Below are 19,606 nucleotides of genomic sequence, written 5' to 3'. Positions count from 1 at the left end.
TTTTCTGTGACAAGAAATTAAATTAAATACAAAGATTAAAAAAAAATCCGTAAAACAGTTATACAGAGGGTATATTGGTAATACTACAATGACGCCAGTTGTTTGTTAGGAGAGGGTAATTTAGGAATATTAGAGATGAGTACAGGGACAAAGTGGTAACTCAGAGCAGTCTCTCCGGAGTGAGATTATCAGGTGTTGCTCACTCTCCCAGCCTGGGCCGTGCAGATTTGGTCAAAAACATTTTCTCTATCCTCATCAACGGCTAAGAATAGTCAAGCGTGTCACTGAGTCAGCACGCTCAAAACTCGGCCATCGTCTCCTATTTATATAATGACGTAGACTCACTTCGGCACTACCATGGTAATCATCCCCACCTTTTTATCATTTTCTGTTACCCATTTCCCGATTTTTTCCACATTTTCAAATTTTCGCTGCACGCTCTCAATCTCTCTCTCTCTCTTTCTCTCTCTGTAATCGCTGAAAAAGAAGACTATAAAATAAGCGTATTTCTTTTTTCCCTTCTCTTTCTGCTTCTTCTGTTGGGATCGCTACACCTGAAGATCGGATCGAGCGCTCCTGCACTCCCAACCCTAGACCTCCACTCTATCCTATGCGCAAAGGTCAAACGCGTACGTCCGTCGTACATCCACCACTCGCCGCCGCCGCCGCCGACGGCGACGTCGTAGATTTCTTCTTCTAACACTATCGTTTCGTGTATCTCTTCTTGTGCGACGTCGTCGTAGATTTCTGCGCCTTAGTTTTTCATCTTGCTTTTAGCGCTGCAGCAGATGATGAGTTGTATGGAGAGAGACAAAGGTTGATAACGTGATTTACACTAGTTCTCAAATATTAACAGGTGAGGTTGTCTTTTTTTTTTTTTTCTTCTTCTTTTTGTGTTTTGTTTTTTTTTTCTATTTTCTGTATTTTAAACAAGAACAGCGGTTCAGAAAAAAAGAAAATGTTGATTTATTTTTTGTTTATTTGTGTGGAGAAGATACGGATCTAGAAAAATTTATCGGAAAACAGTAGAGTTTGATCATCAAGTCCATAAATATGGGGAAGCATGATAGGAATACAGTAAAAACAAAAATGAAATTCAAAGCATTTTTTAGTTGTCAATATATCAAAACATTGAGTTTTGTTTCTATTCAATCTCTCCTCTTTACTGTGTGCATTTTTCTGTAATAAGAGTAAATTGTCTCTCCCTTCAAAAGGTTTTTCTTACTATTTAAACTCTTTTTTTTTTTTTTTTTTGAGAAATATAATTGATGAAGTACTGTGGCTTAGTTTGCATAGAGTATTATTTTGATTTTATTCTTCATCTGACTTTTCTAGATATAAAATTTTACTTGTCTATTATGAAATAATGTTATTGACTTACCATGTTTGCTTCGATATGCTAAGCCATTTAATTGCAAGCTGTTTCTCTGAAATCGAAATTTGATGCTTCGCTGAATAGCATATATAGTTTACTTTAATATGCTTAAATATGTTAATGAGTTTTTACATATCTGCTAAAGCAAATTCTCTCTCTTTGATTTGGCGTCTAAACTTTTTCTCAATTTTTAGGGTTTGTACGTTCCGATTGATTCCGTGAAGTTTACAGGAAGAAAGAAATGTCATCGTCAAGCTCTCCGTGCGCGGCTTGCAAGTTGCAGCGGCGGAAGTGTACTCAGGAGTGTGTGTTTGCGCCTTATTTCCCACCGGATCAGCCGCAGAAATTTGCTAATATCCACAAGGTGTTCGGCGCTAGTAATGTCTCCAAACTGCTCAACGAACTGAATGCTTCTCAGCGAGAAGATGCCGTAAATTCACTCGCTTACGAAGCGGAGTACCGGCTTCGAGATCCTGTGTATGGTTGCGTAGGGCTTATTTCCATTCTTCAACAGAGGCTTAAACAGGTTCAGCGCGATTTGAACACTGCGAAGAGGGAATTGGCGACATACATTGGTCCAAATGCTCTCGCGCCTTTGATTCCGCAGACGGGGTTTATGCAGCACCCCAACCATCCGTCTTCTTCCGGTGTAATGCAGTATAATATGCAGCCAATGATGATGGGAGTTCCGATGGGGCTACCTAATAGTAATCAGTTGATAATCCGGGACCAGCAAATTCATCAGTCTCACCCCCAGCAGCAACTGATTGAGTCTCATCAGTTAATGATTGGGGAGGCGGATTTGATCGGGAGTTACGAGCAGCAACACCAAAATCCCCAGCAATTCGATCTGATGAGGTTTAATGGGTTTGAATCCGGCGGGCCGGTTACCGCTACAGGGTTTCATCAAATCAATGCTACGCCGGCGGCCGGTATATCACCGTCGTTGGGTTTGGGAGCTTACGACAATCCTTATCCAATCCAGCAGCAGCCGTCCCAACAGGAGCAGCAGCATTGTCATCCTCACCACCATCTCCACCACCCCGACCACCACGACCACCACATTCAGCTTCAGCCCCAACTCTTACTCCAACAACAACAGCAACTCCCGCAGCAGCAGATTCAACATCAGCAACCCCCGCCTCAACCAGAGACCCCACAGCAACAACAACAGAGAGCCACAAGCGATGAGGGTGGTCGGAGCGTTGGCCCGTTATGCTAATGTCTTGTCAAAGCTATCATCCCCTCCGTGCTTTATTCTTTCCCGAATCCCAGTCTAGGTAAATCTCTCTCTAGCTAGGGTCGAGTTCATTCAGTTTAATATTTTCTTTGTGTGCTGGTAGCTCGCATTTATTTCTGATAACTTAGCCTATGTCTTTAGGATGAAACGGTGAAAACTGATTCTTTTTCATGGCAGTGGAAAAAGCAAGAATTTACTCTATGTTCCACAGTACAGCAGGGTGGTTAAAGAGAATTATTGTCTTTTCACTGCCCAGATATGTCACATTCAGTAATCATAACGTACCTATTTTCCCTAGGCCTTCAACACAGTTTCAGGAAATAATAAATGCCTTAAAAATGTTACCAAGGGGTAAAACTTGAAGAAACACCAGAGAATATATAGTCATAATTAAATGCTATTAGCTAATTAGCTGGTAATTCTTTTTGGAGTTAATGGGTGTCTGCATGAAACAAGCTTGAATTTTTATCCTTTCTGTACTTTGTAGGAGTATAGAAAACCTAATTTAGAAAAATACCCAAAGCTTCCCTGCTAACTAAATTCAATTGTAGTTATACTTTAGTTTTAGTGATTACTGATTAGTGATTAATGTTGGTCTTTAATATATTAGTGATTAAATAAAAAATAAAACATTATTGAAGTGACTCACCCAAATAGGTCAGTGATGGCTTTATTTGACTCTTTGTGTTTTAATAGGTTGAGAAAATAGCTATGAACATATACATACTACATTGTAACAGAGAACGTGAGTGTTCTTATATATATTTTTTCTCTTTGTTAAATGCAGGGCCAATTATGCCATACACAAGCGTAAAGTAAATGAGAGTGAAATTGATTGAACCGCATGATTCTGCTATATGGAGAAAAAATTGTTTCTTGGGGAGCTACATTTTGAATGTAGGAGGTGCATTGATCTCGAAGTTAGTGATACATATTTTGTTTACATTCTAAAAGCTTGCTTCTATATGCCGTTATCATAGTATATACTTTTATTCCAACCTTCATTTTAGCTTCCCAATATATTTTCCTATCTTTAATTTTCCTCTTCTTATTGTTGCTTTGAGTGATACATCAAAAGAGAAAATCATTTTTAATTATGGTATCCTTTAAGAGAGAGAGAAAAAGGTTGGCTTTTGTTCACCATGTGCTGTTGACTATTAAAAATCCCTTTTTACTGAAATCTAAGAACCTTGTCATACTCACGTGACCCTCTTTCATGGTGGAAGAAGGAAACGGGTTTGGGTTCTGGGTCCTAGTTATATGCAATGCATGCATTAGAGATTTACTCTGATCTTATCTGATCTACACCTTGAAGAAGTATATATTGCAAGCGGATAAGCTAAGATTGGGTGCACTGTTTTTGCCACAATGAGTGGGTGGTGGAGGACCACAGTGTTCCATGGCAGTCAGTCCTTTCTCCTTTGGGTTTGATATTGATTGATCTTTGAGATAGAGACAAAATGGAAGAATGTATATACAGTGTGGCTGATATAGTATCCGGTTTCTGTGTGTGCATGCAGCATAGTATTTTAACGTCTCGGCAAAACCTATGCTTACTCACTGCTCAGTCAACTACAACAATAAACACAAACAGCATTTTCCCTCTCTCTTGTCTATCACTTGATCGAGACCTTATATCAATTTTATTTTATTTTATTTTTACCAGTAACTTTTTTTTTAAAAACAGTGAAAAGATAAAAGGTGTTGTTACCTGATTGTGTTAGTATGTTTGATTAGTTGATAGTATTAGCTGATTGTATAAGGATGTTTGGTAAATTGGTTGTTAGTTGATAGTTGATTACAAACAAAATGACTTGATTGGAAAAACTACTTTGAGCAGTTTTTTGAATTTTAACGTTTTGGAGCATTAAGTTGTTACAAAAAGACTGATAAGTTAACTATGTTACCAAATAGAGCAAAAACCGCAAAAGTTGGCTTCTCTGTATACATGTTTCATTGCACAACACCCTTGTGTGATCTTCATAATTGCCACCTCCAAATCGCTTTTCAACTCCACCATTGCTTTCCCAATTCAAACAAAAACTGTAATAAATAGCTCAAATCTCGATAGTCAATCTTATCATTTATTTATTTGTTTGTTTGTTTTAGATATAAAATTATCAAAAATTTTAAAATTGCTGGCTTTTGTCAAGTTTTATAAAATTATCATAATTTCTAAATTCTTTTATACAACTTACCATTTACTCTCTCTGTCCCATTTTATATATCTTACTTTCCTTTTTAGTTTGTCCCAAAATGTTGTCCACTTTCTAAAATGGAACATCACCATTATTCTACTTTTTTCAAATTACCCTTCTAGCTTTTGCTTTCTTTATTGTTTTTATTTTCAAAAGTGAAAAAGTGAGGGGCAAAATTGGAAAGTGCATAACATTTACTTTAATTCATTAAAAAGCGTGCAAAAAGTAAATGAGACATCCAATTCGGGACGGAGGGAATATTTTATTTGTTTAGTTTTTGTTTTCTCTAAACAATTAATTATTATCCATTCTAAGAATTATTCTTCTCTCCATTATTATCTTCTTCCCACCCCCATTTACGCTCTTCTTTCCCTGTCGATTTCTATCTCCCCATAAATATCTCAAATGATTTTTTCTTATCTCTGTGATACGGAAGGATAAATTTGTGAGATGTACTGTGCTTATCTAATAAGTCATAGTGTGATTTGCTATAACGACATATATTGCGAATTTGTCAAATAAACTTTTCGTAAGAATATGTGAACATTTTGTGAAGGTCAATTTATTTGCATATGATGAAGTAATGTTTAATATATAAAGAATTTTGATTACTATACTTGATGGGTAAGTGGTCGGTCCGTACCCACTTTGATCTGTGACTTGTGGTAGCCTAGGACAATTTATATCCAACACCACGGCGCGCGCTGCACTATGCGTCCAGATGCAAAACGACATTGTTTTAATTAATTTTTTTTTTTTGAAATTTCCCGTCCCAGTGAATGGCAGTAGTTTTTTCTTAAAAAAAAAACTCGCTGTTTAAGAATGTACATAATGTTATACTAGAATACACATAATGTTATACATGAATGTACATAATTATATAACAAAATATACATACTCTTTTTAAAAGATAATACACATAATCTAACATAATACATAATAAACATAAACTTTTAACATAATACACATCAACTCTTAACATAATACACACAAATTTTCTGATTCGGATGTACATAATTGTATAAAAAGAATGTACATAATTGTATAAAAAATACACATAACTGTATGAATCAATACACATAACGTTGTGAACAAATACACATAACGTTGTGAACAAATACACATAATCTCAGCAACTTCCTACCGCGCCTCCCAACACTACCCAAAACGATGTCGTTTTGGGAGGCGCGCGGCGCACAGTGCTATGTGCGCCGTGGGGTAGGATATAACGATTGGTATCCTATCGCCTTACCTAATACTGTAAAAGATTAAATACAATTAATGACATGTGATTTGTGGGATCACTTTCCTAATTTAGTCTGAACATCTTAATTAGGATTTAAATGGTATAAATACTGGTTCAAAATTTCGTACACTAAAAGCAATTTATAATCCTCTTGTTGTTTGATTTTTCCTTCTTCTCCCATAAGGTTGAATTCTCCAAGTTAAGGACCTCCACACCCGAATCCAACAGAACATTTGGGGGATGTAAATCACGGTGATTTAATGACTCATAAAACAGGATCAATGCCAATACGCACAAGTGATATTTTTGGTGCAATCAATTGCATTCACCAATCGTCAACTCCAAATGTCAAGAATCAACAATACTAATAATCAACCCAATAGGGTAGCTCAAGTGGAAAATGAGCTCTTTTTGTGGAGGAGAATTCTGCGATAACCTGGGTTTGATTCCCTTGTGCCAGCTTCTATGCCTCTCGAAGTGAATCGGGTGGACCTGGACTGTTAAACGGACATAGAAAGATCCGGACCTCAATGTGGTTTACACCAAAAACAAAACAATACTAATAATCATATGTAATTCATCTAGAATAGGGGTCCAGAATGTGGTTTACACCAAAAAAACAAAACAATACTAATAATCATATGTAATTCATCAAGAATAAGGGTAGTGTTGAAGAGAGATACAATTATGATTTAATTTAATTAAAATTAATTATAGAGAGATAAAGTAAGTGTTGGCTAATTAGATTTATTAATATTTGGAAAAACATGTTGGCAAATTATATCGTGCACCGCGGTGCATAATCGATTAGGCACCGAACTTCAAAACGACGTCGCTTTATTTAATAAAAAGAAATGACACCCGTTTTGCGTCGTTCCGCAAAAAAGTAACTCTGTTATTCAGTTTCATTTGGTATACACTGCAGTTTCAGTTCAACACAACTACAATTTCATTTTGATATAACTACACTTTCTTTCAATATTTATACACTCAAATATGTGAAAATGTTATTTAATTTTATTTTATATACACTATAGTTTCTTTAAAGCACAACTACATGATCATATCGATATAACTACAGCTTTATTGCACAATATATACTCAAATATGTGAAATGTTATTCAGTTTCATTTTATATACACTGCAGTTTCATTTCACCACAAATACAGTATCATTTTGATATATCTGCAGTTTCATTTGATAATATATAAAATAATACGTGAGATAGTGTCAATTTAGATACACTGTAGTTTCAGTTGGTAATTAACACACCAAAAAATGCGCGCTCCGTTAACAAAAACGCCGCGCCTTTTCTTTACTAAAAGAAACAGCGCCGTTTTGACCACGGTGCACGTGCACCGTAGTCCACGATATAACAACTATTTTATGTTGAATTGAGTCAGTATGTAAATTATGAGCATTTAGTATGTAAATTATGTATTCTAAATTCAGATCTACCTTGTAAGGTGGACCCTAGTCCACATAATAATTTGCCTTAAAATAAAATAGAAGATGAAACTATCCATGGCTAATAGCCCAAGTCTAATAAATATATTTTAGCTCATTTGATATTTTTATTAGATAAGCCCACCTTAAGCCCATTTATATATATTACAATTTTAAAACCCAAGTCCCAAATCTTGTTTCTTTTTCTTTTGCTCTCACATACGGCAAATTATAAGTGGACCATGGTTCTCAAAACATTATGGACCATTCTCTGAAATGGTGTCGTTTCTTTTGATGAAAAGAAATGGTATGTGTTTTGCATCGTTTCACATAAAGTAGTTATGTTTGTATAATATATTCAGTTTCATTTTATATACACTGCAATTTCATTTCAATATAATTACAGTTTCATTTGACATTATATATTCAAATATGTGAAACTGTTATCCATTTTCATTTTATATATACTATTGTTTCATTACAATACAACTACAATATAATTTTGATATAACTACAGTTTAATTTCAATTCAATTATATTTTCATTTGATAATATAAAAATAATATGTGAGATAGTTTCATTTTAAATACTTATTTAACACACCAAACGCCGACAGCCTCTCTCGCGGAAGTTCATTCTCTCTCTCTCGGCTCAATTTCTGTGACGTTCATGTTTGGTTCAGGTAATAATATTGCTTGATTTGCTTGCCATCTGTAAACAATTGATATTGACTTTGGATTTGCTCAATTTCTTATGATTCGTATGAGGATTGCTCTGCATTTCTTTCTTTCTTCTTTTTTTTTTTTTTTTTTTTCGTACATACTCACGAATAGTGATTTCTTTGCACGTTAGATCACAAAATTAAATTTATTTAGTACAAACTCAAAGTTAGTGATTGCGAATTTTCCTATTCATCTAATAAACTTTGACATATATATACTCCGTATATTAAAGGATTCATAAAAATTAAAGAGATTTTAAATTCCTTTCCGAAAGCAGAGGGGTCAATATATAATGTAAAAACTATAACATAACAATACTCTAATCAGAAAGTTTGATTTCCCTTCACTACCTATAACCGCAAAAAAACAGTTAGCACCTATCACTACCACTTTCCACTCTATGCTCTGAAACCTTAATTCATGTCCGGTTTCTCTATTTTCTTCCTCTCTGCAAACATCATATATAATTATATATATATATATTCCTAGACAATATGTCCTTGCTTCTTCCAACTACTCTCAGATATGTCGTCCTCTTCTTCTTCTTCGGGGATGTTAGTAAGTGTCATGGAGATTTCCTTTCCAGAAGCGCTTAAGTGAAGAGGCCCTTCCGGCGACCCAGACTGGGCGGCGATTTTGGCCACCTTCAAAGCATCTATTCTCTGTTCTACTGAGCTCGATGGTGGTGGAAGCCTTCGAACATGGAGTCTGTATTTCTGCAATTACAAGGTTTCCAGTCAGAAATGGCAGTTCTTTATAGAAAATGTGTTTTTGGAGTGGAAGAAGATTGGTTACCTGAAGATGGCTTTTTACTTCGTCGTTGGTAAGGCCGTCGACTCGCATTATATCTATGATCTGCTTCGGCGTGGCGGCTGCCAATCAATATATGACACTATTTTTATCAGATAATTCCGTAAAACAGAAACTGGGCAGCAGATCGTGAAAGAAAGAATCAAACCTTGTGCGCCGCCGAGTTTATCGAGAGCGTCTATGAATCTCTGGTGAAGCTCCGGCGACCAGCACCGCCGTTGTTTCTTGCTCTGAGGTTGGCTATTTCTGCTTCCTCCGCCGCCGCCGCCGCTTTTGAGACGCAAATCAATGGAGAGGGGCGTAGATGCCGGTAACCCATTAATTGGTAAAGCAGCCTTCTCCGCCGCCGCCGCCGCTATTTTCTTGTACGGCTGAAACGCCCCTCCTTCATTCTTGAATTCCCCTGGTCGGAACTGGATATCTTCGTCCTCAACCTCCACAAATAAACCAGAAAATTCACCCAAAATACAGTTAAAATTCAAATTAAAAAAAAAAAAAAAAAAAATCAGAACAGAAATCTCTACAAATTAACAGAGTTTTTACTGAATTTCGGTGCTTAAACTCGACAGGGTTGTTCCAGAGCGTAGCAGAGTTCATCCAGTTCTTCTTATCACTTTCATCAGAATCGCCTTTCACTGGCAGAAATTCCTCCATAACTGGCCCTTCTTCCTTCCTCTTCACCTGCAAAACTTCCTCCTTAACCTTCTCGATCGCTGCAAAACCAATTATACTCAGAATCTCATCACACCAACAAATCACCACACAAAAACAATTCAAAAAACATATACCCAAATTGATAATATGCATGGAGAGAGGGAGTTCACGTCTCCACGCATCGATCTTCCTTGATTCCTCTTCTAAAGCGTGGAGAAAGTAGCTGAGCTTCGATAATTTTAAGGAAACATCGCCGGTCGCCGACACCTCCGCCAGACAATCTGAAATGGTCTTAGGAACGCCAAATTCACTGTTCAAATCTATACTAAGTTTCCTTCCATTGGCACCCATTCGTTCTCTCAACCTTGTTCTCCGAGGTTTTGGTTTCTTCAGAGTCCTCCGATACTCTTTCTCCGGCGAATGGCGAAGGATTTATATTAACACTGGTCAGCGTGATAAGGAAGACAAGGGCAAAAATGGGATTACAGAAACGGAAGAGGATTCTTGATGGTGAAAGTCATAAAGATTCTGATAGCTTTCACATTCGGTTCGTCGCATAAATGAGTTAACTCGGAAACGTCTCGAGGCTCAGTTCAATATACTCTAATTCTTTCATTTTATTAGTAGTTAATTACAAATGAGCATATTTAATAATTAATTAATTAATTAACAATGATCTTGTGGTCTGATGACACAAAGTGGCTCTCTCATGTGAAAGGTCATGAGGTCGAGCCACAAATACTATATTGTAACCAAGTCAATAGCAATCAACAAAATAATAATTAAATTTGTGTCCAAATCAGTAAGACTCAAAAAATAATAATTAAATTTGAGTTAATATTCACAAATTTATTATTTATGTGAGGGTATATAATTAAGTGTCTTAAAATGTTATTTTTATTTTTAACCATTCAATATATAAAAATATCAATATTATAATTTAATGAAAAAAAATGATCAAAATTGATTAGGAAAAAGTGATTAAGTGATTGCAAGTGGATAATAAATTTTGTGCTTTTGTTACAAGGAAAAAATATAATTAAAGAACGAATATTGCTTTTCAAGATTCTTTGTGAACTTTTGATGGGTATGAATTATTGACTAAGAATTTTTATAGTGCCAATATGTAATTTTGATTGGATAATGATAATATATATTTTGATCTAATTTTTTGATGCACCTAGACTCATAAGGATGGTGGTTCTCATATAATCACTATTTTATATATATATATATATATATATATATATATATATGACAAGTAAATTTCGTTCATAAATTACATATAAGATCAATAGAATAGTTTAATAAATACTATTTCTATTTCATTTTAATTATCAAGTTCAATTATTCTTTATTTTCGTTAAACGATTTCTTTTATAATTTTTAAATTTAATTTTTGTATTTAATACTTAATAGTACTTTTAATTTAATTTTCAAATATATCAATTGTATACATTAATACTAAATTAAGTATTACAAAAAAATTAAATTATAAATACCTTAAGTTAAGATTTGTTAATTGAACTCCACATGTAATATGAAATGAAGAGTGTATTACAATTTGAATTTAAATCCTGCTTGGACATAATTTAAATTAATCTTACTATGATGAAGATAATAGTTGTAATATATAATAATGAATCTTAATTTTAGTGCAATAACTCAATTAATACTTATGGATTTATAGAATTATATTATATGTAGTCATGATAACTCAATTAATACTTATAGATTCATAGAATTATATGTAGTCATGATTGCCCTTTGGGGTTGAGATTTTTTGAACTTGTCTTGAGATTAATTAATGTGAACAGATTATTCTTTGTAAAGGTTCTTTTTTTCTTTTTTTCTTTTTTCTTTTCTTTTAAATGCTTTTTTTAAATGAAAAATCATTTTCAGAAAATGTTGTCTATAGAAAATCAATTGTGAAAGCAGTTATGGATTCCTACCCTTTCCTTATCTTTTTTTTACCTTTTAAATATTACATAATTTTTTTTTAGAATATTAGTGATGGTTTTGATACAAATTAACACTAAATAATTGATAAATAAATAATAAGGCAAGAAAATAATTGCGCAAAGTGAAAATATTATTATCCCAATAATTAGATAAAATATTTTTCATATACAAACTTATGCACGTAATATTATTTCATAAAAATTTATATTTATTAATTACTTGTACCCTAACTGATTCTAGTTATTTTATCAAAAATTTATCAAATGAGTGCATCTGTGACCTGCCTAACTATATTATTAAATGCCGTATCAAATAAATAAAATTTAACAATCGACGGTAATTTTGTTCTTATTTTTTTTTATACTCAATTAAAAAAAAAAGGACAAAATTGAGAGATGTCATTATGTCCTGAGTCAATGTATGTTTATCAAGTGAACATATGTGAACCTCAAAATTTGGGGAAAACGATAAGAAGTTATTGGGTGTGATAGATATGATATTAAAGATATTTTTCTAGTTCAAACAAGAAATAAATGATAGTAGAGGGACATATTTGATATTTTTGAAGGACTTGGTTGCAAATACGAGATCATTTTCACATGAAAAACATGATCCTATGGCGTACGAATCTTACGGACTAGTCGCATATTTGGTGGAACATAGCCTAGACACGTGGCCTTAAAGGATCAATTACGGTGTCAGATTCTGCTTAGCTTTTCTTCGTTTTTAACTTCTTATTTTGGAGTATTTTTTTGGGTCCGTTAAGACTCACAATATAATTGTTTCTTCCAGAATCTCTGCAGATATATATACTACTCTTCAATTCTTCATTTTCTATTATTTTATTTAGATATATTTAAGCAAAAAAAAAAAAAAAAACATTTAGTAATTCCATATAGATTCCCAACGCACCTTACTATATACATTATAGATAAAGTTTCACAGAATAGAAGTTTCATAAAAATTTTGTGTAAAATGTAAGTGCAATATATTATTATTAATTAAAGATAGGTGTTTTTTTTTACCCTGAGGGCCCCTCACATTCTGGCCCGACAGAGCATGTGGGAAGATGTAAATCACGAGCAGGATCAAATGTCGGTGCACACAAGGAATCTGTCCACTTTGAATATAATTTCCACACTGCCACAATCGAGGTTTAAACCTTGGTCTCTTACTCCAAATACTACCCACTAAACCATTGAGCTAAGCCCCGTGCATGTATTTATGAGAAGTCTAAATTTACTTAATTTGTACATTAGATCCCTAAAAAAAAAAAAGATAAACAATTAATATTTTTACATACTAATATACATGTTCTTCCTCTATTTCATAGCTCTTTCTTATAGTTTTGCATTATTTTGTAGGTTCATGTTAGTCTGAGCCTTGACCGATTAATCATAAAATCAATATGTGCCTTTTGGATTGATTATCATAATATATCATAACAATATTAAGTGACAATTATTCCTTTCAAAAAAAAAAAAAGTGACAATTATTATACATAACAAAAATGTTAGTACACCTAACAAAGAATTGACATATTTAATAGTTAATTTTTTTCCAATATGAATTAACATCAACAATATATGCGGATAATCATAATCTAATTCATTGCTGTTTTTAATACTCTCGAGTGTTAACTTAATTCACCTATAAATGATTGAAAAAATTAGGTGGATTAACCTAGCGATTCCATGTAGGTGACCTCTTCCGTTCAAGTGGCAAATTATATCGTCTCCATTATGCACCGTGCATCAAAACGACGTCGTTTTGGTTAATGAAAAGAAATGACATTTATTTCTCGTCGTTCCGCAACCTTCTGCAAAATGTAACTCTGTTATTCAGTTTCATTTTGTATATAGTGCAGTTTCAGTTCAACACACTATAATTTCATTTCAATATAACTACAGTTTTATTCGATATTTATAGACTCAAATATGTGAAAATGTTATTTAATTTTATTTTATATACAATATAGTTTTATTAAAATACAACTATATGATCATTTTGATATAATTACAACTTCATTGTACAATATACACTCAAATATGTAAAATGTTTATTCAGTTTTATTTTATATACACTGCAGTTTCATTTCACCACAACTACAATATCATTTTAATATAACTGAAATTTCATTTGATAATATAAAAATAATACGTGAGGCAGTGTCTGTTTAAAATTAACGATGCACCATTTTTTACTTAAAAAACGGTGCGATTTTAACCGCGATCCATGATATAACGACCGTTCAAGTGTTTAACTCATCTTTAGGATAAAGGATTTTTGTAGGAAGGATAAGTTAGGCCCACAAAGGGGCATGCCCGACAGCCCGAGAGGCCAATAAAATTTGTTCATTTTTTATAGCACTGCAGAAGAAAGAAGATTCTACATCTCCAAGAAAAAGAGGTGTGTCTTTTGTCAAGTTGTGGTTCTTATATTCTTGTCATTAATTAACTTTAGTTGTGTTTAAGGAGTACTGAGGGTGTATTTGGTTCATGGATTTAGCTATTAGAAATGAAAATTAAAGTTATTATTATTGTTTGGTTAACAGGTTTTTAGAACATTATTATAGAATTTGATTACTCCTTAATTAAAAAACACATTTCCTAATAAAATAAAGGTTTCATTCCATTATTTTTCCTAATTGGTAATTTGATTTTTAAGTTTGGATTAGTGCTTTTAGATTATTTTTTTTATTCATATTGATGCTTTGAATATCTTTATATTAGAATAAATTGTCTTGATTTTTTGTTCTTGTATTATAGGGTCATACCTAACCAAACAACAATATCGATAATCATTTCAATTCTATCTTACTATCAAACATGCAAAATATTTTCACCAAAACTCATTACCATTATCAAGTATTTGATTCTCATTTCGATTTTGATTCCCATGGGCGAATCAAACACACCCTTACTTTTATCCTAATGGTGGTTAGTTTATTACGACATTGCACAGAGCACGATAACAAGAATCTGTCTTCAAAGGAATCTCATATTTGTCCTTTCCAAAGCAATGGCTAGTATCTCAAACAACTCCTGCTCCACTGGCCCTGCGTTAACCATATATGCCCCCACCGGTTATTGAGATTATTCTCTTAATCCACAAACCCAAAAAATCAAAAATCATTAATTGTTGTCTGGTAGATTTCTGTAGTTTATACATTATGGAGTGATATTAAACTTGAGAAACACTCTGAGTTATTGAATTAGTCATTAAATTTAAATACTAATCAATGATACTCTCATTGAGAAATTTGGACGTGACAAAAAAAAATGATACTTGAGAAAAAATTGCCTAGTACTAAAAGTCTTGGCAGAAAAGGGTTACTTAGAATAAGACTGCCCCTTAACTAAAAAGAAGACTACTTGGAAGAAGGTTATTCGGTGCCCCTAGCAGAAAAAAAGCTACCTGAAAATCTGAAATAACATTACCCATTACTGGAAGAGTTCTACTACATGTATTTTTAAATTTTACTATCTCACTTTTGCTACCTGACATTTATTTTCATCATGTGGGTCCCAAAAAAATGTCTACATCAAGAATTTGAAAGTGGGAGTCCACATAATACAGACTTGGAACTACTTAAACTCAGCTTTCAACTAACATTGATTTAATGGTGACAAAATGTAGTTTGCCTCACAAACACCCGAATTTGCGATGGATACAAGCGTGGAAGTATGGGAATACCCATAAGTGAGTCGTAAATGAAGGCAAAGAAGATGACGGAGACAAGTGGTGTAGAATGGTATATTTTTCACGGATGGTGCAAAGTGAACTGATGATTATTTCCACGAATTCCTATCTCCACCCCAAGCCCAAAGCCAAAGGTATATCATCTTATGATGGTGATTCTGATTCACACTCCACCACACCAGACAGCCAACGTGAATAGCCCAAGAAAAAGTGTACACCAACAAAAAGCACAAAGAGGAATCCTTTGACACAATACTTTCCGTAAACGACATCAATTCGCAACGTACAAACTAGTGCTGCTAGCACCCTTCATACAATAATGAGGATCTCGGGGCTTTGATTCTTCCTTCGCTCGCTGTCTATACATTCAAAGTAATTGCAGTTTTCTTCAAGCTTCACTCTGGTTCACTCCTTTTTCTGCGCCCTTTTGTCAAGAACTGCAGGCTGCAATCAAAGAATCAAACCAAATACTACAAAAGGGTAGAAGATTTTATGCATGAAATATATTCACAGTGATCTTCACATTCGATGCAGTTGTGACAAGTTGGGTTTTGGCTGCCACCTATTTTGCATCAAACTCTTTAGCCTGTAGGCTATCATGTCAGAAGAGTAAACACATAAACAACACACACTTACATGCAGTCATGCAGTAGTTTTTATGGCTAATTTTCTACCTGTTTGCCATATTCAGCTTCCATATATCTCGTAAAATTTACAGGTGTATGATAATATAATACATTAGCAAAGTAAAAAAATAAGGCGTGTAAGTATTGCCGCATTGTTTTCCAAAGGATGAATCTATATTAGAAAACAAACTTGAAAAACAGAGGAAGACAGTAGAACTGAAAGGAGTTCTTTATCTCCCCCTCACCAGACCCCCCCTCTTCCCACATCCAACCAACACTATTCGTAGTAATAAATTACATGAGATTACCAAAAAACAGTTAGTGTTGCAGTTTGAACTCCACGCAAAATTCCAAGATCCATTGAGGACAGTCCAACAGCTCACTGCTACGTCTTTATAAAGTGACTAGTTAGGAGTTTTGAGACCGAAAATCCATTGAAAGTGTCGACATTAAAGAGCTCCTTCAGCTTCTCATCACATATTATTCTTCTCCTATCAGATGGATCCTTCAAGGCAAAGAAACAGGTGAGAAACAGCAGAAATAGGAGGATCTAAATGGATAAGGTGAAAAGAGAACTCCAGGAGTACAATAAGAAAATGATAAGCCAAGAAATTGTATGATGTACTTTGCTGAATATAAAGAAGTCTTGTGTTTCAAACAAATGTTGCAATTAAATAATGTGGTGAAAAAGTATCTTTCTCATTCATAGATAGTTTATTTAGGAGAACAAACACAGTAATTTTGGGGTTGGGGGTGGTTGGGTCCAGTGCACATCCTGACCAACCAAACTGAAGAATTGTTTAGTTCCAAATGTTAAACAAGCTATATTAATTTTCAAGCAAACAATTGGATTTGCAAGGACAATTGGATTCATATTTTTTTTTCAAAAAAAAAGAAAAAAAAAAGAGGCTAAATATACCTGCAAGTTGTTTTGCTTAATGTAATCCCATATTCTCTTGATAACATTGGACCTAGGCAATTCACTTTCACCAGTACCAAGGAACTCCGCTAAAGCATCAGAGAGTCGAAGTGGAGCAAGAATCCCTCCCTTCTGCCGCTTTTCCCCACCCTTTGGCTCATCTGAATCTATATTGAGATATGGCATCGATTAAGAGATTCACAAATGTGTGTGTCACTGTGTCCCATGTGGTGAAAACTCAATCATATAATCATGGAAACACTTGAATCATACAGAGTAATACTTACTAAGCTTTAATCTAACTAACTTTTTGGAGTTTGAATTTTTTGATAAAAAAAGAAATGCATATAATTTGCATATGGTGTTTTGCAAACATAGTTGAGTGATCCCTCCCCTAAGGAGAAAAGAATACTAAGGGTGAGGGGCATTAACACCAAATTCCAGAAGGATGCATACTGTTTGGAGCATTAACACCAAGAAAGAAATAATTATAATTAAAAAAAAAAAAAAAAAAGCATGTCACATATTCACCTTCATCACTCTCTTTCTTCCGTTTCTTTTCCTTTGGTGTTGATTCTGTTGAATTAACTGACACAGAAGCTGCATTTTTACAGAAATTGGTCAATGATCATACTTTTCCCCCTTTTAACATACATATTAAAGCAAATGTGTAACCAAGGAACTCACTCATCATAATACACTGAAGATGATATAAGCTTATGTGAAGAGGATACAATACAGAACAAGATAGATGATACAAATTGCTTATGTGATCACAGTTCTAAATTTCTAATTATTTCCTAATAAAGCTAAGCTAAGTTTAAAGCATATACTGCTTGCTACCTCTAAAAGAAAAATTAATAGAGGATAAGGATATGGTTAAACATCTAAAATATGTAGCATAAGAAAGGCCAGCAAGTGATACGAGGGTCAACTCAGTTTAAAGGGATATGAATAGCTAAATACAGTCCAAAGCTCAATACTTTGAATCAATAGATGCAATATATGAGAATGCCTGGCAATTTCATTATAGAAATAGCTCAAGCTCAGTATTTTAAAATAGCACCACAATAATTTACTATTAAAAGCAGATAACAGATTGACAAGAAGCAAATTTAAACGAGATACAAACCAAATCCTCCATCAGAAGTAAAATTTAAAAAGTAATACCCCCATCAGAGTCCAACTGAAAAATATGCTTTGATAGGGCCTTGTTCATTTGAAACATGTCTATGGCATCCACCTCAAAAAGTTCACGCAATGTATCATCACAATTTATATTCCGCTTATTAGATGGGTCTTGCAAATTATTTTCCCGAATATAGTTCCACAGTTGCTTTACCACCTGAATACATGGTAATACAAGCCCGGTGTTATATATCAACTACTTGTATAGTTGTATAGAATCCGATTAGGAGATTATGAATTTTGAGACACCTGAGTTCTTGCCATTTGCGGTACCCCGGTGAACTTCTGAAGTTGGGAAGAAAGACCACATAGTTTGGTAAATCCACCACCTCTCCTACTGACCTCTTTATTCTGCTTCTTGGACCTAGTAAGTGAGAAATCATACGGACATTCAATTAGTTCAGCTCTTTCACTAGAATTGTATCTTCAATCAAAAAGAGGGAAAACTATCTAATCTCTTCATATGCTCAGAGAGGACACTTTGCATTGGTTCAGCTGAAGAATACCAAATGACTTGAGAATGATTTTCATTAGTTGTGCCAGTTTCAACCAAATCACCATTGCATGTTCCCACAATGCCTAAAATCCTCTCATATATCACTATAGCATTAATAGGACAGAAAAACTTCAATTCTCATGCATGAAGATTAGGTTCTTTCAATTAAACTTGCAAATGCACCATACAACTTTGGTAAGTATATACAAACACAAGCAGGCTACCGCTATGTAAATCAAATTCAATAATCAAACGCAGAAAGCTGTGTGTTTGGAGTGGATTGATATAAACACCTTTTCTTTGCAGCTTTCCTTCCGTTACTAGTTTTTTTCAACTCCGCCTCCTCTTCTTCCGTTTCCTCAGACTCTTCTTCTCCTTCCTCCACCTCATTCTCCGCGGCCGCGGCCGATTCCTTCTCGTCTTCCTGTTCTCCACCGCGGACACTCTCCTCCACAGGCCGCTCCTCCTCTTCCTTCACCGCATTTTGCGCCTGAGCTTGCTCAAGGTAAAGATTAATCTGTTCACGGAGAAAGGCCTTTCTATCGGACAAATCGATACCGAAGTCCGCCTCGAGTTGGCGGCGGACGGTGGCGTTGGTGGTGGTGTTGAGGTCCGACGTGCTGAGGAACTCCCTGAGGCGGCTGACGAGGTCCGCGTCGGAGACCATTTTCCGGTCCGTACAGTGTGTGAGGTGACGTTTGGGTGAAGTTAGGTCTGGAATTTGGGACGCTGAGAAAATACCGATTTTGGGGCTCCGGTGGATGGAAGAGGAAAGGTATGGATTTAGTGGGGTAAGGGTCACACGTGGGATTTCTGTTGTCAACTGGCGAAGGACAGTTATGGAAATTCAGTTGCTTTGGGAATTGCTCCCGGGAGATTGAAACTGTGAAAGTGAAGGCCCAGCTGTGCTGGTTTGGTCAGAAATGACATCTAAGACCTCATCCGTCTTGCCTTTCACGTGCTTTAGAAGCCACGTAGGGCTGCCTTTCTGGTAAATCAAAGTACCCTTGCCCCAGAGTACA

General features: G+C 34.7%; 3 protein-coding genes across 4 annotated transcripts; 1 reads left to right on the top strand and 2 right to left on the bottom strand.

The window, feature by feature from the left end:
* Window positions 1–409: 409 nt before the first annotated feature.
* On the top strand, window positions 410–3,656 carry LOC109180167 (LOB domain-containing protein 36). The gene is made up of 3 exons (XM_019329648.1): window positions 410–856; window positions 1,570–2,655; window positions 3,405–3,656. Exon 2 carries the CDS (start codon window positions 1,617–1,619, stop codon window positions 2,595–2,597), a length of 981 nt encoding a protein of 326 aa, XP_019185193.1. The 5' UTR covers window positions 410–856; window positions 1,570–1,616; the 3' UTR covers window positions 2,598–2,655; window positions 3,405–3,656.
* Window positions 3,657–8,177: 4,521 nt separating this feature from the next.
* On the bottom strand, window positions 8,178–10,162 carry LOC109180166 (myb family transcription factor EFM-like). Of its 2 annotated transcripts, XR_002054044.1 has the most exons (7): window positions 9,826–10,162; window positions 9,581–9,750; window positions 9,186–9,471; window positions 9,023–9,099; window positions 8,536–8,943; window positions 8,325–8,327; window positions 8,178–8,277 (listed from the first exon to the last, which is right to left on the bottom strand). XR_002054044.1 is itself a non-coding variant. In XM_019329647.1 (5 exons), the coding sequence occupies exons 1-5, from the start codon at window positions 10,040–10,042 to the stop codon at window positions 8,713–8,715; spliced, it is 981 nt and encodes a 326-aa protein (XP_019185192.1). In that variant the 5' UTR covers window positions 10,043–10,162; the 3' UTR covers window positions 8,466–8,712. The 2 variants fall into 2 exon arrangements, 1 of the variants encoding a protein (XP_019185192.1); XM_019329647.1 differs by lacking the exons at window positions 8,178–8,277; window positions 8,325–8,327 and having other exon boundaries at window positions 8,466–8,943.
* Window positions 10,163–16,030: 5,868 nt separating this feature from the next.
* On the bottom strand, window positions 16,031–19,391 carry LOC109180518 (upstream activation factor subunit spp27-like). Its single transcript, XM_019330144.1, has 6 exons — window positions 18,878–19,391; window positions 18,338–18,452; window positions 18,071–18,245; window positions 17,432–17,500; window positions 16,901–17,067; window positions 16,031–16,486 (listed from the first exon to the last, which is right to left on the bottom strand). The coding sequence occupies exons 1-6, from the start codon at window positions 19,249–19,251 to the stop codon at window positions 16,367–16,369; spliced, it is 1,020 nt and encodes a 339-aa protein (XP_019185689.1). The 5' UTR covers window positions 19,252–19,391; the 3' UTR covers window positions 16,031–16,366.
* Between the last annotated feature and the right edge of the window lie 215 nt (window positions 19,392–19,606).

This window comes from Ipomoea nil, unplaced genomic scaffold (genome assembly GCF_001879475.1).
Source record: "Ipomoea nil cultivar Tokyo-kokei standard unplaced genomic scaffold, Asagao_1.1 scaffold1026, whole genome shotgun sequence".
Taxonomy (NCBI): Eukaryota; Viridiplantae; Streptophyta; class Magnoliopsida; order Solanales; family Convolvulaceae; genus Ipomoea; species Ipomoea nil.
Note: the sequence above shows the minus strand (reverse complement) of the source record. Positions and strands in the feature narration are given on the sequence as shown.